Source organism: Salmo salar, chromosome 10 (genome assembly GCF_965601325.2).
Source record: "Salmo salar chromosome 10, fSalSal1, whole genome shotgun sequence".
NCBI lineage: Eukaryota > Metazoa > Chordata > Actinopteri > Salmoniformes > Salmonidae > Salmo > Salmo salar.
Genome location: NC_138300.1, coordinates 86,996,521 through 87,021,389, shown reverse-complemented (window position 1 = coordinate 87,021,389; position 24,869 = coordinate 86,996,521). Strand labels below are relative to the sequence as shown.

The 24,869-nt window shown below is 44.2% G+C and overlaps 1 protein-coding gene across 1 annotated transcript; it reads right to left on the bottom strand.

Annotated features, from left to right (window-relative positions):
* Nucleotides 1–1,143: 1,143 nt before the first annotated feature.
* Nucleotides 1,144–24,827, bottom strand: tango6 (transport and golgi organization 6 homolog (Drosophila)). Its single transcript, XM_014124272.2, has 18 exons — nucleotides 24,666–24,827; nucleotides 23,749–24,407; nucleotides 23,343–23,459; nucleotides 22,179–22,335; nucleotides 21,903–22,009; nucleotides 21,623–21,785; nucleotides 20,286–20,353; nucleotides 20,078–20,190; nucleotides 19,700–19,876; nucleotides 19,323–19,449; nucleotides 18,722–18,916; nucleotides 17,905–18,045; nucleotides 17,112–17,762; nucleotides 16,364–16,421; nucleotides 15,934–16,083; nucleotides 13,204–13,355; nucleotides 10,726–10,839; nucleotides 1,144–1,837 (listed from the first exon to the last, which is right to left on the bottom strand). The coding sequence occupies exons 1-18, from the start codon at nucleotides 24,715–24,717 to the stop codon at nucleotides 1,661–1,663; spliced, it is 3,378 nt and encodes a 1,125-aa protein (XP_013979747.1). The 5' UTR covers nucleotides 24,718–24,827; the 3' UTR covers nucleotides 1,144–1,660.
* Nucleotides 24,828–24,869: the final 42 nt, after the last annotated feature.

Sequence of the window (24,869 nt, the reverse complement as noted above, 5' to 3'; positions counted from 1 at the left end):
GAGCGTTACACCGAGGCCTGTTCTCTGGTGCGGGATTGATTTGGAGGTGGCGGGTCCGTCTGGGGCGGTGTGTCACAGCATCATTGGACAGAGCTTGTTGTCATTGCAGGCAATCTCAACGCTGTGCGTTACAGGGAAGACATCCTCCTCCCTCATGTGGTACCCTTCCTGCAGGCTCATCCTGACATGACCCTCCAGCATGACAATGCCACCAGCCATACTGCTCATTCTGTGCACGATTTTCTGCAAGACAGGAATGTCAGTATTCTGCCATGGCCATCGAAGAGCCCGGATCTTAATTCCATTGAGCACGTCTGGGACCTGTTGGATCGGAGGGCTAGGGCCATTCCCCCCAGAAATCTCCGGGAACTTGCAGGTGCCTTGGTGGAAGAGTGGGGTAACATCCCACAGCAAGAATTGGCAAATCTGGTACAGTCCATGAGGAGATGCACTGCGGTATTTAATGCAGCTGGTGGCCACACCAGATACTGACTGTTACTTTTGACCCCCCCCCCCCCCCTTTGTTCAGGGACAGATTAACAGAAATGGAATAGTCACATGTCTGTGGAACTTGTTCAGTTTATGTCTCAGTTGTTGAATCTTATGTTCATACAAATATTTACACAAATTTGCTGAAAATAAACGCAGTTGACAGTGAGATGACGTTTCTTTTTTGCTGAGTTTATATCTACTGTTAGGCAAATTCCTTACAGTATTAATGTAACATCTCTCTCTCCATAGAGAATGATAAGCTATTTGATTAAGTGCCTCACACCATAACTGTATACATGAAATTTGATCTAAATAAAGATATAAAAATATATCGTCATGGCATGTTTAGATCGAAAGTATTTTCGGTACAGTCCTCAATTCAATACACTTATAATGGCAAGGATCACATAACTAGCCAACTGCTTACAAGAATTGACCTTGTTTATGGTTATGAATACAGGACTACAGTGCAAGCAGGGTAAGCTCATTGCTGGAAACTAAAAGTGCTGTGCTGGTGAATTCATGGTTAGTCCCTAGTGGCTCGGAGTCCCTGCGCCTGAACTACTTTCAGCTCCACTGGGCCATCTGCCTAGAACACAAACGACAACAGCCTGAGGTCACCGTAAAGAACAACGCTCAAACAAAAGAACATGCACTTGTTCATACAAAAGGAAACTCATATCCCTTCATTTTATTTCACTGTAATGGGATTTTATTCAGAGGCACACACACAATCAGCTGATCATCATCACCTCTAATTTTGACCTCTAACCTCTGTTTATAAGATTCATAGGGACATACAGGTGTAGTTTCCAGAGAGGGGAAGTTTGGTGCCTCTGCAGAAGGCCTAGATCTGTCATTGTGATAAAATACCCTTCATTCCCTATGGTCACAATGATACCATGACACAGACTGGCTTGGGGGAACTCCATGTACTGCAAACACTGAGAAAATGACCAAGAGAGGTAACTCAGTGTTTGTTGAGAAAGTCATGTTTTACACACAGTTCAGCCATCACCTTCAACGGGAACTTGGACAAAAAGGTGGAATGTTGTGCCCAGTCTGAAACTATCCCCTAGTTCCTACTCCTGGATACTCCTAAAATGTTCTCGTAACACTGGTTAGTTGGTGTGTGTGCGCTCTTCTGTGGGCTCATGTTCCTCAAATCTCATGGCAAAACCACTATCTTCTTCTCCAGCTTCTGTGCAGGGAAGATGAACCTCCTCATGACATCGTCAAGGTCCTCCAGAGCCAGCTGAGCATGGAGCACTGTGACATCATCAGTGTCTGAGCGCACCACCCACTTCAATGCCCGGTACAGGTCCAGCAGAACATCACTCAGGACCTGGGAGATTAAGAGAGACAAGAAAAGGTGAGAGAAAAAGATGAAGGGAGAGAGATTAGAGGGATGTATACAGAACTGAATAAGAGAGTGATCTCATAGAGCCATAATGAGTGTGGTGTAGGTAGGTGATCAGTGTTCCTGGGAGCACAAGGTAGACACAGGTCTTCAGCCATCAGCTGTTTCTTCTCAAACACCAGGTTTTTTATTTATTTATTTTATTTAACCAGGTAGGCAAGTTGAGAACAAGTTCTCATTTACAATTGCGACCTGGCCAAGATAAAGTAAAGCAGTTCGACACATAAAACAACAGAGTTACACATGGAGTAAAACAAACATACAGTCAATTATACAGTAGAAAAATAAGTCTATATACAATGTGAGCAAATGAGGTGAGATAAGGGAGGTAAAGGCAAAAAAGGCCATGGTGGCAAAGTAAATACAATATAGCAAGTAAAACACTGGAATGGTAGATTTGTAGTGGAAGAAAGTGCAAAGTAGAAATAGAAATAATGGGTGCAAAGGAGCAAAATAAATAAATAAAAACAGTAAGGGAAGAGGTAGTTGGAGGTTTGAGTCATCAGGTTTAAGGTCATGTCTGGTCTACCTAACTGATATTTTCACATGGACTCAGTGTTATTGCCACCACAACAGCTGCACACACAGCTACAGCAATTAACCAAATGACAGGACCTTGAGAAAGGCCTGAGAAACTTAACCAAGGGAAAAGTGTGTTGTGAAGACCAGTTACAGATTTGAAAAGTCCTACGACCAAAAGACAGCTAACTAGATATTGGCAAACCACGTCGAGAACCAGGCATCTCTAAATCGGTAAGCCAGGTGAAGTCAATGGCAGAAAGTAGCGGGGGGGGGGGGGGGGGGGGGTTCTTGAAATGTAACATTCAGTCAAAATGTAGCCACTGGACCATTCTAGCCGATTCGGCTAATACAAAATTCTCCAGACTTTCAAAGGAGTGGACAATGTGGTTTGGAGCTATGCTACACGGGACTAGATACTGGCCTATACGAAGGAATCAAATGGTCAGTAATGCAAAGGTCAGACAAGCAGCCTAGATAGAATGGAGAGTGAATAACCCTATAAAAGCAGTGGGTAAATTTAACAGGTTCGTTGTCCAAAGTGTACTGACCCTTAGCAACACATCAGTGTCCAGTCCTGGTCCTAGACAGTCACAGGAGTTAGCTGTTCTTTTTATTCTGCGTTTGACTCTCTGGTTGGACAGAGAGTATGTCATACAAGATGAGCATGGACTTTCCCCAGATAACGTGGTTGTTACAGTGCAAGTCCAAAACAGGATGCTTTTACTAAGTCTCCTTCCTGTTCTTGGTGAGAATCTGCCAACAGTCTGTAATCACACTGTGGAGCATGGTGACACAAGATTAGAGGACCAATTGTTTCAAAGAACAGGCTCTGAACAGATTCTACTGTTGAACACACCTAATGTTTTCACACTTCTACTAGTGTTTTCAGTATGTCGGCCAGTGTAGAGCACTAGAGGTGATAATATGGACATTGTTTTCTTCCTCCACAAAAAGGGTTCCTCTACTAGCCTATATTGTTTTCAGGAATGTCCATATTTGGTGTACACATTCTGAGGCCCTGGCTACACAGGGATGTTGTCTACATGACATCTCTGAACTTTTGGTTCTACTGATACAATGAAACTAAGCGTACACACACACAAACATTTTCACACACGGTTAGCAGAGAACCAACTATTGAGAGATCAAAATAACCAGTATTGCCTGTAACCCCTTGTCTTTTGCCCAACGTTTTGTGTACAGTCCCTCCTTCAATCAATTTAAGATATAGAACTCTCAAAATTCAGAAACTGTCACAGCATTAACGCACAATTTCAAGACTTTCCCAGGCAACTCATCAACAGTGGCCAGTCCCATCACACATTGTGGAAAATCCCTGGCTGTTATCATCTATCAGTTTTGTATTAGTGTGGCCTCTCCATTAGAGCCTGACCAATTGATCGGTTCGCTGACATTATCAAACAATATTGGCTTGTTAATGATCTCGGACGATATTTCCACCAATAACCAAAATTCAATAGATAGGATGGAAAAAAGGGAATCCCATGCTTATCTGAACACTTGTGGCCATTCTTATAATGTGTCAATATTGTCATAATGTAAGAAATCAACATTTGAAGCATATTTCTTTGACTTTTGGATGGCAATTTTGAGAAGCCTGTGTGGAAATGTTTAACTTTTTCCCCTTTGTAAAACAGTATATCAGCAGATATCGGTATCTGTAAGTTTTTCCCCCCAAAAAACATTGGAATAAGCCCAAAAACCCCATATCGGTCTGGCTCTGTTCTCCATAAGCAGACTGTTAACTCAGTTTAAACAATCAGGTTTGGGGGGTGGAGGGAATCTACTAATGGAAACCAATGTGAGTCACAGTGGCACAGGCTGGCACCAAGGTAACATACCTACCTACCACATCAAACACACACCTCCTGAGTGTGGAACCAGGTACAATGAAATCAGTTAGTGTGGAAGCAAACCTACTACACCTGATTCACGTGCTCTAGGGTCACAGAGTGCAGCACACACCAAAATACTTCTGATGTAAAACCATTATTTCACTATAACTAAAAATATCCTGTCTGGGCAGTAACTCCATACTTATAACCATACATGACATAATAACAGCTGAATTCAGGGAGCTGTACTGTAGAACACTGGTACTTGCTGTAAACTGTGGTGTGTGTATTGAAGGTTGTGTGAGTGAGAGAATTATGATGTCTACAGAAAGGTATTCCGGGATAAACTATAAAGGTGGCTTTCAGACTGGTGTTCCAAATAAGGGAAGAGGAAATGACTGGTCCACTGTTTTCTTTAACTGCTTTCACATTGGAGTTACGGTATTTTTCCTGTAAAAAAAAAAAAAAGGACAATGTTTCTTTGTCCCCCTTAAAACAGGCCTACTTTTATCACATTCTTGCCTGCATACACTTTTTATACCTCTCGTGTACATGCTGGGGATGAGTGGTAGTAGTGGTGTGCAGATGTGTGAGGGTGTCTATTTCAATAAATCCATTTAGAATATACACGACCATTCAAAAAGTTTGGGGTCACTTAGAAATGTCCTTGTTTTTGAAAGAAAAGCATTTTTTTGGTCCATTAAAATAACATAAAATTGATAAAAAAATACAGTGCTAGTTTATAATGCATATCTTCTGTGCAGAAAAAAAATGTACTGTTTGTTAATGTTGTAAATGACTAGTGTAGCTGGAAACGGCAATTTTTTTATGGAATATCTACATAGGTGTACAGAGGCCCATTATCAGTAACTATCACTCCTGTGTTCGCTAATCCAAGTTTATCATTTTAAAAGTCTAATTGATCATTAGAAAACCCTTTTGCAATTATGTTAGCACAGCTGAAAACTGTTGTGATGATTAAACATCTGTTAATCACGTGTATGTGACCAATAAAATTTGATTTGATGCGGGTAGGTTATTGCTTCAAATGTTATATAAGGATTGAAATGCTTTGGGTGTTTCAGTAAGCAACAATTTGTTACATGCGTTCAATTGCATTGGCCTTCTGATTGGACTGATCATGTTAACATCATACTTTCAAAATCTTAGATAGCAAGCAGTCATCATCATGAATCAAATTTGCCCACAGGGACCGCCACACCACCTTCCTCTTCAAGTGAGCACAGCACAACAAGTTGCGTCCAAGAATGTATTGTATGCTGCTACATAAATTATGCAATATGCCAGTGAGATACGTATACTGCAGCTAAGAAAGTAAGACTAAATGTTAGTTGTGTAGTAAGCTGTTAGTAGCCCATGTGCCTCACACTAATCATTTGGTCCCTTTCCTCCATCATAATTTAGCCTACTGCTCTAACTTGGTGGTGCACATGTAGCCTATAGCCTGTTTTAGAGAAATGTAATCATTGAATATTGTAAGAGCTTTCATTTTCTGATTATATGCCCCCTTTATTTATCCTATGGTTCTGACTTGTGTACAGGCAGAATACTGTAAGAATGGTTCATATTCTGAATTCTGTCACTGTGTTTCAAAAGTGCTGAACAAATACTTCTATTGACTACGTCCATCCTAGCTCGCTCATTAATGTTTTACTCTAAATTACGGATTGCCTCTTATCCGCTCGTCGTTCCCTTAAGCCATAGTTTGTACATCTCAATTGTCAGTAGAAACCACATTTGTTTAAGTAAGTCAGCCATATCAGCTGTTTCTTTTAAAAGGCAGTAAATGAGGCTGAATGAACTGTTTCGCTGCCAGACAAGGCTCCACAGATAGCCAGGTGTAGCAGTGGTAAGGATTCACTCCATGGTGCTGAAAAGAAAGCTCTACTGTTGGGACAGGTTTATATAGGCCCTAACAGTTTGTGGGCACCGTTTGTCACTGTTATAGTTCAATTCATGTATTGTTTAGTGTTGTGTTGTGTAGTGGCTTTGCTGGCATGCATCAACAATTTTGGTGGGGAATTTGCCCCACCAAGATTTACATGCTAAAATCACCACTGACTGTTAGCATGAAAGGGATATTTGTTTCTCCATTCCAGCTGGCTCCAGGATTCCACATGTAGCCTAAACACAGTGATGTTCACCAAGACACAGAGGTCTGCGCGGGACTGATTTATTCATCCAGCTCCCACCCACAGCTTTTCAAACCACTCCTGTCTGCTCTCGCTGGCTTTCTGTCCAACTCCCACCCGCTCCTGCAAGAACTAGTCCCACAATGTTAATTAGGTGTATGTGACGCAGCTCGCTTGCCAGCCATGGTCCCAATAATTTTGTGCCCTATAGGCAATATCAAAATGCTAAAAAATAACTGAAGAAATAGGTTACATTCAGTGGCGGTCGGTGCAGTTTAAGATGAGGGAGGATGATTATTTTTTTAATGAGCATGGCCTTATTTCTATTACAGCATATTGGATGACAAAGGAGCTGATCATGGACTACAGGAAAACGAGTGCCGAACAGGTCCCCATTAACATTGACGGGGGTGTAGTGGAGCAGGCCGATAGTTTCAAGTTCCTTGGTGTCCACATCAACAAACAATCATGGTCCAAACACACGTTTGGACCATGATTGGTCTAAACCTGTTGTATTCGGCGCATGTGACCAATAACATTTGATTTGTCATTCATATTCCATTCACCCAATTCAATGTTACGTCGATAGGTTAAGGCTACTTCATGATAATACAAAAAAAATCCCTACACCCATGAGGTTACTACAACCTAGCCTATGAATGAAAGTTTACAACGTAGGTGCACAGGTTGAAAGAAATTTGAGTAATGAAGGTGACAGACATTCACACATACCGCCTTGCACACTCTTGCCTGCATCTAGCTGATCTAGTGTGTAATCATTAGTCCAACAGTTTGAAACGAGAGTTTCTATTGGACAAATTCAGGTATGTTTATCCCTGTTCCGTTTAAGAAAAGTTTTTCAACAGAATCAGCGGAATGAATACACGCAAACACAGTTCACTTTCATAGCAGCCAAATACAAACAGCATGATCCCTTTGATCATTGTACAATTCCTTCTCAAATCTACGCGTTCTTCTCCTCTCACCCTTTCACTTCGCTTGTGGACTTCAGTGGACTTCACACATCAACTGTCTGACCAGGCGAAAAAAACCTTTTCAAGCCAAACGTTCTGCTAACCGCTACACACAGCTTACATTGTCACCATATTAATGTCATTGTCAACATAGCTAATAGAACGAACATGTTAATAAACCAGCAACAATCATGCAGTACAGTCAGCAGCAAACAGTTTAGCAGTTACACCAGCAGGCCCCGGTGGCAATACATTTATAAAACCAAAAGCTTACCTTGACGAGTTACAGTGTTGGATAGCCATAGCCAGCTAGCCACCAAGTACTAAGTCATGTTTTGCAGAGGGGTCAAATACTTATTTCCCTCATTAAAATGCAAATCAATTTATAACAATTTTTGACATGCGGTTTTCTGGATTTCTTTGTTGTTATTCTGTCTCTCACTGTTCAAATAAACCTACCATTAAAATTATAGACTGATCATTTCTTTGTCAGTGGGCAAACGTACAAAATCAGCAGGGGATCAAATACTTTTCCCCCCTCACTATACTATCAAAGAAAGAACAAAACCAACTCTACTTTCCTGGACTGAGAACCAACAGAGGGAGACGTGGAAATCCTTCTAATATAAAATGTATCTCCCCTAAAGTTATTCGAATAAACTGATCATTGCTATTCATCCTGAAAGTCCACAGAGATCAATGTGGACTTTTGTTCTTGCAAACCAGTACACACCTGATTCAACTAATCAATGACTTCAATTAGTTGAATCAGGTGTGTTACTGATTGATTAGAACACAAACCTGAACCCACAATGGATAAGAAGCCATGCAAAGACCATAACGCACACAACTTTCAAGAAATTATCTGAAAGCTGATTCACATTTGCTGTACTGCTATTCTTGTTAATTAGTTCAACTTGTCTTGCTAAAGCCCATCTGCTGACAGTTTAATATCTTCCTCACTACTGTGTATTAAAAAAGGTACAGGTGGTGGACCAAAAAACAGAATCACTTGGATGAATGAAAGACAACAATATGACAATTCCCCCACCCAAAAGTGCATAAGCAGTCATCAAATTGTCATCTTCTTGTCTCTCATTTGTTTGCATTTTTGTCACCTCTTGTAGGTCTTCTGTCCTTCAACCCTGATCTTATTCTTCTTTCTCTGCATCAACGACTACCTGTCCACTCCAAAAGTCTTGGAGAGAGGAGAGAGGATCCTATCTTGGTAAAGGCACCATAGCTAGATGCATAATATGCATAACTGTAGTTTTTGTGTGTTTTAACCAACAAATCTGAGAAAACATTGTTTTTTGTTCATTGAATATTAGGGATATCAACACACTATCCCCATGTGTTTCAATACAAACCAGGCTTAATAGGAGCATACTGGGCCTAATAGGAGCATACTGGGCCTAAATGGAGCATACTGGGCTTAAATGGAGCATACTGGGCTTAAATGGAGCATACTGGGCTTAAATGGAGCATACTGGGCTTAAATGGAGCATACTGGGCTTAAATGGAGCATACTGGGCTTAAATGGAGCATACTGGGCTTAAATGGAGCATACTGAGCTTAAATGGAGCATACTGGGCTTAAATGGAGCATACTGGGCTTAAATGGAGCATACTGAGCCTAAAAGGAGCATACTGGGCTTAATTGGAACAACAGTGATTTATGGTGAAAAAGACAGAAGAGCAAAGTCTACTCATAAAATATTTGGAAACCAATGGTCTGGGCTATAAAATACACTATAGACTACAATATTACGCAGAATTAGTATTGATCATATTGAACAATATTTCTTTGTCATTTACACTCTTTATGGAGTGCTTTTTGTGCTACTGTACCCTTTAAGCCCAACTAAATGTCAATGGCATCTATGTATAACAATGCAAGGTTGATTTAACAGTAAAATTAGACAAAATGCTTTGAAAAAAAATGTAAGCTGAGAATGCCTCTATTTATTATCTTGTTGTAGTTCACCAATTTATGTTGCTACTGTGTAACTGTGACATGCATGTATGACTGCTAGCATGAAAAACCCATATTTCAATTGGCAAGAAATAGCAATGAATTCTCATGAAACATGCTATCATATATCCACTAAAATATCTGAAGATGTTATTTATCTGAGGGTAGCCTCAACACAAGTTTTTTTGCAGCTTTGAAATTAGCCATTAGTGAGAACTTACACATAACAGTCAATACCTTAACAATAAAACAACTGATTGGCTTAGAATAAAGGTTATGGGTGTAACAACCAAATGAATTAGTTCAAACGTGAAACGGCAGAAAAGTTTTTTTATTTTATAATTTTTTTTGCATCCAACAATGGAAGTGGGCTTAATGGGAAAGTGGGTTTAATAGGTATGCTTACCCTACCTTTTAGAACGATTTGCAGATAGAGACAAATAAATGGGCAAACATTGCAGGTAGAGACAAATAAATGGGCAAACAATGTTTATTGAAAAGGCACAACGTTCGCTCACCATGGTATGCGCATTGCATCTTTTCCTTTTTAATGATAATCACATTTTTTGATTGCACCTCGATTCACGTTGGTTAAGTGCCCACCACTTGTTTCCATTATCAATATTTATTTACCGACACGATAGTAAACTATAGTGTAATCATATTTAAGTTAATTTCCTTGGAAAGATAACTGCCATGTGATTCACTGCCTATGCATAGGTAGTGGACGCATCAATTCAGGCTACAAGTGTAGCCATAATGAAAACCGCAGAATGTCATTACAAAACACGTACGTCTCTTTTCATTCATTAAATTGCGGATGCACAGTGCACTGTTGGGGTTTGGATGCTGGAATTATTTAGTGAGAGGACGAACATGCACAGGTAGCCTACAGGAGCACCTTTTTGAAGTGACTGTTTGACAATCAGATGAAAACATCATGTGTTTGTCCCGTACCGGTAAGAAATAAAATCTACTTATACCCCTACTTTTAATACAATAGGTAGTCCAATGTTAATGCATACAAAGCAGAATGACAACCGTTTCAAAATATTCTGCAGGACAAAAAACCCTCCAAAGTTGTCTGACCGCCGCTTCTGCCCGCAGTATGAGGACCGCAACGATCTCTGTCGCAACCCGCCGCCCACCAACACGCATCTCCACTCACTAACATGTCAACTACATTAGATTACATTTTGTAAGAGGCCATACTAATGACAATTCTTTACTTCTTATGACTGTTCAACAAATGTGTGTAGGAGTGCTCAACAAATTTGTGTATCCATGTGGTTCTTGTACCTGTATGAGTACAGACAACTGCTCTAGTACTGTACCTCGGTGGCTTTGTCGCTCAGGCCCCTGAGCAGCAGGGCAATGACGTGGACAGCAGCTCGCCGTACCTCTGCCTCCTTCTCGGTCTTTATCAGTGCCGTCAAACAGGTGCTCAACTAAGGAAGAACAAACACATACACAGATAAATACACACTCTCAGAGGCTGAAATAGAGGATCTATAAAGGAGCAGTGACCTTGCCAAGGTCCACAGTGCTGTGTTTACTGCTAGTGCGCCGGGTTGATTAACATATTGGTAGGATAGACACACACACCGACGGCAGGCTGCGATGGACTGAGAGGGATTAGGCTGTAGCAGAGAGCCATGGCTCTCATGAATAGGCATCCCTGTTACTCAGTCTGACAGAGATACGTATTCATGAAGCAGAGTCTGCAGTGCACAGCCCTCGCTGACAGACCCCTTGCCGTCAAAGCAGCTTTATTTAGGGCCCTGACCACTGCAGCAGGCAGACAGGCCTTCCACAAGCTGCCCTGACACACACACATTTCTGTCAACTCAAACATTGACTAGAGCAGACGAGCGTTTGAGTGAAGTGATTCCGGCCCTTCCCCCTCATGCTCTCCCCACCAGTGAAAAGCCTGATCTCAGCACTGAGGGAGGGGCTCTTTAGGAGAGGACACTCCAACACACAATACTGCTGAGCTGGGAAAAATGTGTCATGGGCAGAGGCACAGGCTGAGAGGGGCAGTAGGACAAGACAGCCACAGTTCAGTTCTCTCCCTCTAAAGAAAATGAACCGTGACCTTTAACCTTGGGCAATACCTGCTGTTCCCTGACGCCGGACCCCTACCTGAATCCCACCCTGACCCCAACCATCCTAAGGCTATAAGTGTAGACAACAGTACACCAAGACAGGGGACATCTGGACTCATTGACAGATTTAAGAGAGGGAGTAGTTACGTCACACACACACACACACACACACACACACACACATACATATTCAGGATGATTCATTGACAGATTATTTTATTAGTCACATGCACAGGGTCACAGATGCATTTGCAGGGTACAGTGAAATTCTTACGCTCCGAGCTCCAACAGTGCAGGTGCAACAGAAGTGAATGAAACAATACAAATAATAATACACTAAGTGTACAAAACATTATGACATTGACTGACCATGTGAACCCAGGTGAAATCTATGATCCCTTATTAATGTCACTTGTTAAATCCACTTCAATCAGTGTAGATGAAGGTGAGGAGACAGGTCAAAGAAGGATTGTTAAGCCTTGAGACATGGATTGTGTACGAGTGCCATTCAGAGGGTGAATGGGCAAGACAAAAGTGCCTTTGAACAGGGTATGGTAGTAGGTGCATGGCGCACCAGTTTGTATCACTGCAATACTGCTGGGGTTTTCACACTCAACAGTTTCCTGTGTGTATCAAGAATGGTCCACCACCAAAAGGACATCCAGCCAACTTGACACAACTGTGGGAAGCACTGGAGTCAACATGGGCCAGCATCAGTGGAATGCTTTCGGGATGGCGTATTGCTGCAGAAAGCTGTGGTAGCCATGCTGGTTATGTGTGCCTTGAATTCTAAATAAAACACTGACAGTGTCCCCAGCAAAGCACCCCCACACCATCACACCTCCTCCTCCATGGTGGGAACCACACATGCAGAGATCCTCCATTCACCTACTCTGTGTCTCACAAAGACACGGCGGTTGGAACCAAAAATCCCAAATTTGGACTCATCAGACCAAAGGACAGATTTCCACCAGTCTAATGTCCATGTTACTTGAACACTGTGAAGCATTTATTTGGGCTGCAATTTCTGAGGCTGGTAACTCTAATGAACTTATCCTCTGCAGCAGAGGTAACTGTGGGTCTTCCTTTCCTGTGGCGGTCCTCATGAGAGCCATTTCCATCATTGCGCTTGATGTTTTTTGCGACTGCACTTTCAACGTTCTTGAAATTTCCTGGATAGACTGACCTTCAAGTCTTACAGTAATGATGGACTGTCGTTTCTCTTTGCTTATTTGAGCTGTTCTTGCCATATTATGGACTTGGTCTTTTACCAAATAGGACTATCTTCTGTATACCACCCCTACCTTGTCACAACACAACTGATTGGCTCAAATACATTAAGAAGGAAAGAAATTCCACAAATTAACAAGGCACACCTGTTAATTGAAATGCATTCCAGGTGACTACCTCATGAAGCTGGTTGAATGTGAAGAGTGTGCAAAGCTGTCATCAAGGTAAGAATCTCAAATATGTTTTGATTTGTTTAACACTTGTTTGGTTACTATATGATTCCATATGTGTTATTTCATAGTTTTGATGTCTTCACTATTATTCTACAATGTAGAAAATAGCAAAAATAAAGAAAAACCCTGGAATGAGTAGGTGTGTCCAAACTTTTGACTGGTACTATAGTTAGAAACTATAGGCAAATAAACTGACAGACATTTGTTGTTTAACCAAATTACATGGTTTACTAGTGGTCCTCACCTCCTGAGCCCAAGGCCCCAGGGCATAGTTGAGTCTCTGGCAGAGCTCTCCCAGGTTGGACAGGCAGCTAGCGCGGACACTGTGGTCCTCGTCCCTCGTCCCCCTCAGGAAGACCCCGATCAGGGGCCGGCCATGGTGGGGCGCCAGGTCACCTGAAACACAGGAAGGAAGATAAGGTTTGTATTCTTATTAACAATTATCAATACTGTACTATTGGCTGCCAGCAAAACTGACTACTGGCTGCTGACAGTGCTGAGGAAACTTCCGCACGTTTGGTCTGTCCTCCAATGCACCTCAGGAGGACATGGCATCACACTACCTGCCTATTGGTCCAGCTGGAGAAGTTGTTTTAATCTATACAAAGAGCTGACTCATTGTTATTTTTTAATTTTTTTAATTATTATTATTTATTTTTTTTACAAAGGTGGTTGCTAAATCGGCAAAGAAACTAAAATAGAGAAGACGCTTTACTCCTTTCAGTGTGTGTAAGTGTGTGTGTGTATGTGTATCTGTCTTACTAAGACAGCCCCCACTGACAGTGCAAAACATGCTATATTCCACAACATAAAGCAGTGGGAGTGGAGCCATGGAGTTGGCCAGGTTACTGGGTGTCCAAGTAAGACTCAGATGGGTGGACTGGGCCGTGGTCCCTGCAGCTGAGTCTGCTGGCCCAGTCAGACAGACCCACCATGAGAGGTATCATTCAGCCTGCCCTGGCCTCCACCTTCCAGAAACCCATACACACCAGTTCAGCTGGCCACTCCTCAGTCAGAGCCATGTTTCAAAGGATGGTCTTTTATTAACTGCCTTAATAAAAGAGAAAACAGGTGTCGGTTTGTGAATGATTGTGTGTTTTATCTAGATCAGCAGGCCTGTATTTGTCCAGTTGCTACTCTCATGCTTCCCTTGCCCATTTACTACTATCTGTTCCTGACTCATTCTAGCTCCTTTGTCCAGTCAGTCAAAACTGTAACTTTACATCAGTCTCAGACCAAGATCTGACCTGGGCCGAAGAATCTCAAGAATTCCTTTGATGGAAATGGATTAATGTGCAATACACTGAAAAAGCAAAGGGAAAGTGGCCTTTTGTGCACTGGGGATACAGTACGTGGTAGGGATGGGCACGGTTAATCGAATATCCTAACAGATGTTAGTATTCGCTTACATGAGTGAGTGTTAAATTATTTTTAGGCCTATTTCAACAATGAAAAAGCTTTACTTGCAAGGATATAGCTTCACATTTGAAATTCTTAACAAAAAAATTAAAACTTTGTTTTTGTAATGGGTGCGTGCTGGTGGCAGGGAAGTCAGGTGCAGGAGAACGAACTTGGTATAAACGGAGTCGTTTAATAAGTGCTCACAAAACTCGGAAAACCAAAATATACAAGATAATAAAAGTGGGTACAAAACCTGTCGCGCACCAGAACATAACTTGCACATCACAAACAATCACCGACAAGGACATGAGGGGAAACATGTAATTGATGAGATTGGAACCAGGTGTGATGTAAGACAAGACAAAACCAATGGAAAATGAAAAATGGATCAGCGATGGCTAGAAGGTCGGTGACGTCGACTGCCGAACACCGCCCGAACAAGGAGAGGGACCGACTTCGGAGGAAGTCGTGACAGTTTTTATCCCTCCATAGCATTGGTATGCTATGTTCTGCACTTCAAATAGCAATTACAGACGCCCACCTAACAGAGTTTCCACAGGACCTGATGACCAAATACCTTTTTGTATCATAATCAGTTCTATCATGGCGAAAATCAGACTTCTCTTTCACTGTTGCTGTTAGCCAAAACTACCTGAGAAAAGCAGTCTGTTCACTGTTGACCTCATTTTGCATTGTAGAGTAATTTCTGTATTATGAATTTGCATTCCGGCTATCCGGATATCCCAGAAAAATATAATAATATTACTTGAATAGTAAAGTAATTTCAAATGCCCATCTGTAGTACGTGGGGGGAAACAAAAATAAGATGGGGTGCTAATATGGTTCGATTCAGAATATGGGGTTTGGCGGACGGGGGTATTTTCCCAGATGCATAAGAAAGGGGAGAGTGATCCAGAGGAGTGACAAAAGATTCCTGTGGGTATCTAATGGGGCGACAAACCAGCTGAGATGCTGTTCTGTTAGGCTAGTGGAGCAGGGCCAATTAGAGACCGTCGCTGGTCTGTCTGGGTGCCTTTCACATCCAAGATAAGGGAGGGGAAGGGGGGCATGCCGAATAACCCCTCACTTGTCCCGGGAAAATGGTACTATCGAGATCTGGCAGACAAAACCAGGGAGAGGGAAAAACCACAAACACGGAATTCTAGCAGAGAGGGAGAGGTTTCGACACAGTCCCCTCAGTGTGGAACAAGCATGTACTGTCTGTTTTACGACTGTTTTATGACTTTATAACTATAATTGGGCCTCATACACCGTTAACATAGACCAACACACATGTATGCATAATTCAAATGGAAACACTAACATGAGTAAGCAAATTCACTATCATTCATTCACATGTCCCTCACAAAACAACCTATGAATCTGTCAAAACCTAGTAAACTGTGTCATTGAGGCTAGCTGCAGGCGCTTCCTTCTCTGTGTGGTCAAATCCACACACCAAAAGATAATATTCTCATTGAGATAATGAGTCTATTGCTGGAGCCTCTCCCAGGATGTGTGGTGAGCAGGTTTTTAGTAGGTCAGTTAGCTGTGTTGATAATAGTCCACTCACCCATAGCCCTGCTAGCCCTCATCAGCACCTCTCCAACCTTCAGCCGTGTCTCCAGGGACCTCTCCTTCTGAGAGGATGGACCATTCTGGTACTCTTCCTGCAGGCGCAGCAGGATCCTCTCAGGAAAGAAGTCAGCCAACACCGCCAGGCCTGCAGGGAGGAGAGGGACACAGAATGGGTCACTGAGAAACTCTAAGCCCAGCAAAACCTATATACCATGAAGAAGATGCCACTGCAAGTTAATGTCATTCCAGTTTCTAGGGCAAATTAGATGAGATACAACAGTTGTATCCTAGTTATACTTGCTCCAACTTGCTAAAGGAAAGCTAGCCGAAGCCAAAGGTTAATATCACCCCACAAAACTAGAGTAAAAGACCAAAGGTTTACACATGTAAGGTTAAGCACCACCTGGAGACCATTGACTTCCTACCTTGAATGGCTGACAGATACACAAACGTGTCCTCATGCGCCAAGTTCTCCAGGAAGAGCTGGAAGACAACGCCATTACAGGACACATTACACCAAACTTTCCCATCTGACATCCTATAAAAATTATAAATTACACCACTACATCATTTTCTTCATAGTGCTTATAATTTGTCCCAAAACAACCCAACACAAAGAGAAGCACAATAGGATGGAAATTAAAGAGGATCCCCACCCGCCACCAGGTACTGGACCCCCTAGGCTGAGACGGGGGGGGGGGGGGGGGGGGGGGGGGGGGGTCGTGGAAGGTGCACACAGAGGGGGTGCTCATTACACTGAATACTAAATGAGATCCAGACCCAGTGTGATAATCCAGTCCCCTCAACCTCACCACCCCTCAGCCAGATTAACAAGTCCCCATAGACCACACTGCATTGCCCAGGGTCTCTGATCAACTTCCCTCATCTATTAAACATCCTCTCCACCCAAACAGACAGTAACCCCCACAGAGACTGGTTCTGCTGCTACTGTGCACGCCTCCAGGGCCTGCATGAGTCTACGGTGTTAGAGGAAGACCCCTCTCAAGGGAGATGGAAACACTGAATCACTGAATCAGAGGGAATCACTGAATCAGAGGGAACCTATTAAACCCATGACTGCAATGGGTCCCCTGGTTGATACACAGTCAGACCACTGAGACATATTCTATAAGCTACATGCTATATCTACTGGTTCTCCACTGCTCTACTCACCGTGAGGACTTTCTCCTGATTCTGAAGAGCCTCCCTGTCTCTGTTCTGTATGGCCCGGGTTAAGGTTCTCAGGGCCACTGCTCTGGTGGGGACCTCAGGATCACATGCCCCGAGCAGGCAGTCTGAGAAGGCCCTACTGGGGGTGCCACTGGAGGGCTCACTGCTGCTACTGCTGCCACCCTTCCCACCTGACTGCCCCCCATCAGGAGCAGACACCCCTGCAGGACCCTGGCCAGCCCCAGATGATACCCTCTGGGATGGATGAGTTTTCTGGGCCAGACTATCACCAGAGCTGCTCTGTGTTCTGAGGTTGGGGATACAGGTCTGAATTGGGGCTCGGGTGTTAGGCGTTTGAGTAGCGTGTGTGCTGGGGTTGTTATGAAGGGTAGGTGAGTAGAGTCTTGTTTGGGAGACTTGCGAGGGACTTGTTTGGGTCTTGAAGTTTTTCTTAGTAGGCACGTTATTGTCCGTTTTGGGACTTTGATATTGAGTGGCTCGTGTCACGTTGTCAGGTTGGTAGGCACCGTGTGTGGCAATGGCGGTTCGCAGGTCTGAGGCCAGCTCCTGGATGACCACCTCAGGGTGCCTCTGGGAAATCTCCTCCAGTGGTGGGAGGAGCCTGGACATCGAGGAGTAGTCCTCAGCACTCAGCTGCGACAAGGAGAGAGAGAAACATCAACACAAAATGCCACATATCATACAATATGATACCATACACATCTACAGTAGTATCAATGGTAAAGCCTGTTGCCTGAACAGAATGGTGTGTGTTCCCTAGCTGTGTGTGCAGTACCGGTGAGGGTCCTGACAGCAGGGTGGCCACCAGGCCCATTCCCATGCTGAGTGTCTGGGTCTCAACTGGACCCGCAGCAGCCTGGACCTGGTCCAAACCCACACAGGCCCTCTGCAGCATGGACACGATGAATTCCACCACCTGGGAGAGGACACACAGACAGACGTATCAGATACAAGACGGACAGACAGACAGCTGCATGTATACAAACCACACATTTCCTACCACGAGGTGCATATTAACTAGAGCTCTTAAATTCTCACACCCACAGATTTAAACATAAAAAAAGTTTTAAAATGTCTCTGCAAAAACCCCTGGCTGAGGGCCCTCAAGATAAAATGGCTAAAAATACTGCTTATCAACTGAACTGACGCCAGTTTATCAGAGAAGTTTCCTAATCTGAGAGTGAATGGTTTTCCTCAGGCAAAATGGCACAGCACTAGCCCTGGGTCTTTTACCTAATCAGAGATAGACCATACTATTCTTAGAGCTCTTAAAGTATTACTCATCATGCCCTCATTCCTTAATAAGGAGGCCCAGAGGACCAGTGTTCTGTAAAGCCTTGATGCAGAGGGAGAGACAGAAAGACTTAAAGTTTGATAAAAGCTCATCACAAAACTACAAGCGGAAAGATGGTGAACATAAACTGAGATAATAACATAAATGATGGGAGACTGAAACTTTAGAGTTGGAGATAAATAGTTAAGCAGTGAAAAGCAAATACTCAAGTCAATCAACTGTTGGCATCTGACATGATCCAATCTTGAACAGGAGCAAGGTTATTGAGTTTAGCTGTGGGGTGTATACCAGTAGTTACCTGGGTTGGCTTGCGCAGCAGTAGAGTGTGTGGTAGGCCCTCACACATGACAGCCAGCACCTGCAGTAGGGCCAGCTTCTGACTCCTCCCTGTAACGTTCCCTAACAGATGCTGCTCCAGCTGCAGTAGTGTCATGGCTGACGTGTCCACTTCCTGCTCCTCTTCCTCCTTCTCTGCAGCCCAGCAAGTCAGCGCCTGTCAGGGAAGAGAGCGTCCATATTTACACACCAACCCCACCTGGGGAACGCAGCAGGACAATACTGGCCAAAGCCATAGGCTGCCTCTCTGTCTGTGTCTCGGTGTCTGTCTGTGTCTCGGTGTCTGTCTGTGTCTCGGTGTCTGTCTGTGTCTCGGTGTCTGTCTGTGTCTCGGTGTCTGTCTGTGTCTCGGTGTCTGTCTGTGTCTCGGTGTCTGTCTGTGTCTCGGTGTCTGTCTGTGTCTCGGTGTCTGTCTGTGTCTCGGTGTCTGTCTGTGTCTCGGTGTCTGTCTGTGTCTCGGTGTCTGTCTGTGTCTCGGTGTCTGTCTGTGTCTCGGTGTCTGTCTGTGTCTCGGTGTCTGTCTGTGTCTCGGTGTCTGTCTGTGTCTCGGTCTCATTAGCTACCTGCAGCAGCTCCAGGAAGAAGTCTCCAGGCAAGTCGCTATCCTTCATCTCAGCCAGCAGCTGGGCCAGACACTCCACCCTCCACTGCTCCCCAGACACCCTCTCATAGAGAGCATCATCCTCATCACTGAGACATGAAGGGTAGAGGAGACCGACACACATGATGGGAGAGACACGGGGCATGATTGTATATTTAATTGCTTTTTTTCTAACATGACTGGATAGGGGCACTTGCAGTTTCCACTACATTACATCCATCAATCCCAGTCATCAGATCAGTGATAAAAACCCCTCCGCCCAATGAAGGGGTTTTACTAGCATCTTCTCGTATGGGAGCCTTGGAGACCAGTAATTGTGTGATGTTGAATGCCAGTCACCTGATGGTCTCTGAGGGGGTAAGCTGTGCCCCTCCGTCACTACCAGGGGTGAAGTGGAAGCCAGGGGCCACCCCGCCTGCCCCTCCATCGATGGCACACAGCTGCTGTAGGGTTGAGAGGGCTACAGGAAGCTCAGAGTTGCCAAAGTACCAGAGCAGGATCTCCTGACAGGGGGCACTGTGGAGCACACAGCATACACATACACAGGGAAAAGTTAGAAACGACCTAAAAAGCAGAGACTGATCCACGACAAGATACAGGTGAAACCATTGTTATATTGCTGAAGTGACCATCACAAATAGGGCTTATTGAGACTATATAGTACTAGCCAGATAGAGAAATACTCAGCAGTTGAAGCATTTCAATAACAGAACTGACCGTAGGTGGGACGCATTCTTTTTGGTGAAGCAGTACAGATCGAAGAGAACAGGAATCGCTTCTCCCAGAGCCTTCAGCAAAGGAGCAGACGGGCTGTTCCCCACCACACAAATCTGAGCGAGAGAGGGAGATGGAAGGAGAGAGTGATACAGTAAATCTCTAGGTTTGGCCTATACATGGTCGAGTTAATCGTCTGTGTTCCACTCACCTTAAACACGTCCTCCGCACAGCGCGTCAGCTCCCATTCCTCCACTGTGACCTGGGTTTGACCCTCCCCTGACAAATACAGACATACTCAGTGGCTGGAGCCACCCAAACTGTGTCTGAACCTAGAGGTTCATGTTCAGCATGACGTAAGCAAGCACTTACAGCCAGCAGACATCTTTAATCGTGAGCCAGGATTTCGCTAGCTTAAAAAAAACGATGAATTCAGCGAGGGACAATACCTACAGAATAGAGGATAATTGTTTTCACACACACATAATATATAGTAACTGGGGCAGGATTGAAATAAAACGTAGATACTATTCAAAACACAAAGAGGCTAAGGATGAGACTCATAGAGTAGATGTGTCCTGTGTTGGTTAAGTGGATCAATGAGGAGTTCTTTGTTGATGCAGATTTGCTGTGTCTGTGTACTATCTATCTGTCAGAGCAGCAGCCAGACCACAGGCCTGTTAACAGCAGGGGGACATCCATATTCAATTAGCCCAACTTTAGAGAGTGCTCCTCAAGCAATACCACAATTTGCACACACAGGCATGGGCACCCATACATGTACACGCAAACAAACCCAAAACACACACGCACGCACACACACACACACACACACAAATACCAAGTGTCATTTTCAGAGTGGTAAGGATATTGACCGGCAGACTCAAGTTAAAAGCCAGTGGAGTCTATCTCTGCAGCAGTGTCAATTTTCCTGATGCACAGACCAAATAATTTGATAGAAAGCTGCAATCAGCTCTGCAAGCTAACAACAGCGGTGGTTATTTTTCAGTAATATAGCCTACAGAAGTTGTCATTTTTAACAAACCAACATACACTACATGACCAAAAGTATGTGAACACCTGCTCGAACATCTCATTCCAAAATCATGAGCATTAATATGGAGTTGGTCCCCCCTTTGCTGCTATAGTATCCTCCACTCTTCTGGGAAGGCTTTCCACTAGATGTTGGAACATTGCTGCGGGGACTTGCTTCCATTCAGCCACAAAAGCATTAGTGAGGTCGGGCACTGACATTGGGCAATTAGGACTGGCCCGCAGTCGGCATTCCAATTTATCCCAAATGTGTTCGATGGGGTTGAGGTCAGTGCAGGTTAGTCAAGTTCTTCCACATCGATCTCGACAAACCATTTCTGTTTGGACCTCGCTTTGTGCACGGGAGCATTGTCGTGCTGAAACAAGAAAGGGCCTTCCCCAAGTTCAAAGCGTGGGAAAAAAGTAGCGGCTTATAGTCCGGAAATTACGGTATATAGTTTAGGTAACTAATTACTACATTTGTTCTCTCGGAGATACTGCACAGCTTGCACTGACCTGCCATCCGGCCACAGCGGTGAAGGGAACTGAAGAGGGGAGTGAGCAGGTACTGCAGGGCAAACATTGGGCAGTCCTGCACCATGGTGAGAGCCGCCCTGGTGGCCACACGCTGGAACTGCTGAGCTGTCAGCTTGTCTCTGAAGTGCAGGAGCTCCAGAATCTGACCATTATGACAGAATATTATTACCAGAATGAATCTAGAAATGATCATGACTTTTATGCTGGTATGTACAGAAAGTTCAATTTCCATAAATCTTTAAAAACATGACAGGTTAACCTGGGGGCAAACTTGACTGTAGTAGCTGTCTGAAGATAGAGACTGCTGAGGGCAGGCTGCTAGAATCCTGGCTACACCATCACATTTCCTCCAATCAGACTCTCCTCCTATTAGAGATAGAGGGAACAAAAAGTGAAACTGCATTATTATAAAGCGGCTAAGAATGACACTTATGGGTCACTCATCACAACTGATAATACCTAAGAGTTTGGTAGATGTTTCTTGCCCATCTCATGGCTATCTAAATGTTCCCCCTACGTCTCCAGCTGAGCTCACCTGCGCCTCCCTCCAGGATAGCCCTCAACACAGACTGGACTCCATTGGGCTGCATCAGCCTCTCAGACAGCAGCTGCCCACACAGACGCCTCAGCCATGGGGGAGCCTGGCTCAGAGGGCTCCTATTGCCACCACTAGTACCAGGGCCTGGAGGGGCCTGGAAGGGCAGAGAGACATTTACATTTTAGTTAATTAGCAGATTCTCTTATGCAGAGCGACTTTGTGCATTCATCTTAAGATAGCTAGGTGAGACGACCACATATCACAGTCATAGTAAGTAATGCCCTTTTAGTGTAAGAGCTGTTTGGAATTTTGGCTTGCATGGTGACCTTAGTTAATAAACTAATAAGAAAGAGTTCTAAACCTCTTTGCCAATAACAGATAGTTTTCAGTATCCCCTCCCCACTCAGACCACTCCCACAGTCCTAGCTAAATTATTGCTTGAGAAATGCTCTATGCTAATGTAGCACATGGGTATGTGTGAAACTTACTCCTCAGCCTGAAGTGTCCCCACTGTTTCAAAAGACCAGCGCCAGATGACAGGTGAGAGCAAGCTGGTAAGATGCTTGAGGAGGGTTGTCCCGAGTGCTAGCAAGGCAGGGGACCCGAGTTTGCGCCAGGTATGGCCCGATTCGGGAGGAAGTGGTACTCGCTAAGCAAGCAGCGTGACTTCCTTTACACTAAGAAGCTATTTGTGTTTATTTTTTACCATTTGAATTGAAAACACAGTAAGGTACTTAATTATTTCCCAGAAATAATTTGATATTGAGATAAAACAGTTGCATTGGACCTTTAAGATACTCTTTGAAGATCATACCAGAGTTACCATCAGCAGGGTCAAAAACAATCAGATGTTTACGGTTTTCAGGAAAAATGGAAAGAGCCTGCGGCGAGATTTCTGCTTTCAGACGTTAACAAGGTGATACTCCATCTTAACTCCTCCTCCACATTTACTGGATTGGATGAATAGTGCATTAGAGAACCTCCCTCCACAGTTTTTTTCTCTCTAGTTATGATCAAAAAGAAAGAAAGGCTGCTCAGGCGTTTCTTTTACGCCTGCTACATTAGGTTACACCAGAGTAGACAGACACAGCACCATATACAAGTACACAGAGGAAAACATACTGATATGTAATGGTGTACAGACACTTCACTGCGCTCTACCTGTTTGGGACCGCCTTGGAGAATAAGCAGCTCTTTGATAACGATTGGCTGGTAGACTTTCCCCAAGAGTTTTTGAAGAGCCTCCCTGCAGTTCTTGCATTCCTCCTTACTGATCTCCTACATTATCAAAAGAGTGATCATATGGATTTAGTGAGATGCAAAACCAGCTGTTCACAGCTGAGCCTGCTTGTTCCTCTGGTTAATACTTCCACCATCTAGTGGCAAAAGGGTGTTATGACAACCCTATCTGTCACAAGTTGAATAACTGACTTCATTATGGCAAATAGGCAAAACAGGAAACTACATGGGCATCTTATTTTGCTGAAAAACTGATATCCATATCCATGACATCAAGTTATAAAATACCATTCATATTCAACATCGTCAGGCCGGAACAGTGAACTACCTTCTCTTCCTTAGTGGTGTTTTTCTCTGGGCGGTGGGGGCGGTATCCTAGCTGGCATAGTGCTGCCATGACATCTCCCAGGTGGCGAGTGTAGACCATGGTGGCCAGTGATGACAGCACAGACAGCTCCAGCAGAACAGAAGTGGTGGTCAGGAGACGACGCTCAGGGACAGGGGCCACATCATGACACACCAACCCCTCCACCAACTTCCCAAACGCTGACCTGCGCCCCAGGGGCACCCCCACCCCCGGGGCCAGGTAGGGGCAAAGGCCCAGGGAGACAACAAATTGAAGAGCTGCACCAAGTGTCTTCTGTTGGGCCACGCTCAGCACATCAGGAGTCAGTGGAGGGGCCATCTCAGAGGTCCGCAGTCTGGACATAGCTGGACTGGGGGCTTGGTTGAAGAGCTCTAGCTGGAGAGTGAGGTTACGAGCCAGGCTTAGCAACAGCAGCAGACACTCCTGGACAAAGCTCCATGTGACGTCTTCTGTATCTGCACAGATCCAGGGCACCCCTGCCCTCACCTCCTCCCGCAGGCTGCGCACCTCGTACAGGCCCTTCTCCCCCTTCAGGCGCTCCTCCAGCAGGGCCTGGTTGGCTTGGAGTGCAGCCATCAGTGCCTCCTGTTCAGTGTGTTGAGTACCATGCACTGTGGTCTCTGGAGGGGAAATATAGGGTCAGCAGACACACATACACCCAGACAGATTTAGTCAAAGCCCATTGATTGAGCTGATTTACCAAACAAGCAAGTAACAGCGCTTTTTCTTCTGACATGGATAAAATGAAATGCAGTATGGCGGATCAAATTAAACGTAGACAGCGTTCCCGAATCATATGTGGCTAATCTAGCTAGCACTGTACACATATATGTTAATGAGGAACGTATTTAGCTAAATCACACTGAATGTTAACTTACCTCCGATAGGTTTAGTGAGGACACTAAGTGCAGACAGTATGGCTGAAGTCATATTTATGTTTTATTTCGCTACAGCAGAGGTCCTGCAGTTTTCCCGCTACTCATTTTTAGCCATGCTGCTAAAAACACTTGTCGCCGAAAGAATACGTAATATTGTGGGTAGCTCAGGAGTGCATCCGATTGGTCATAATTTCATAGATCTGA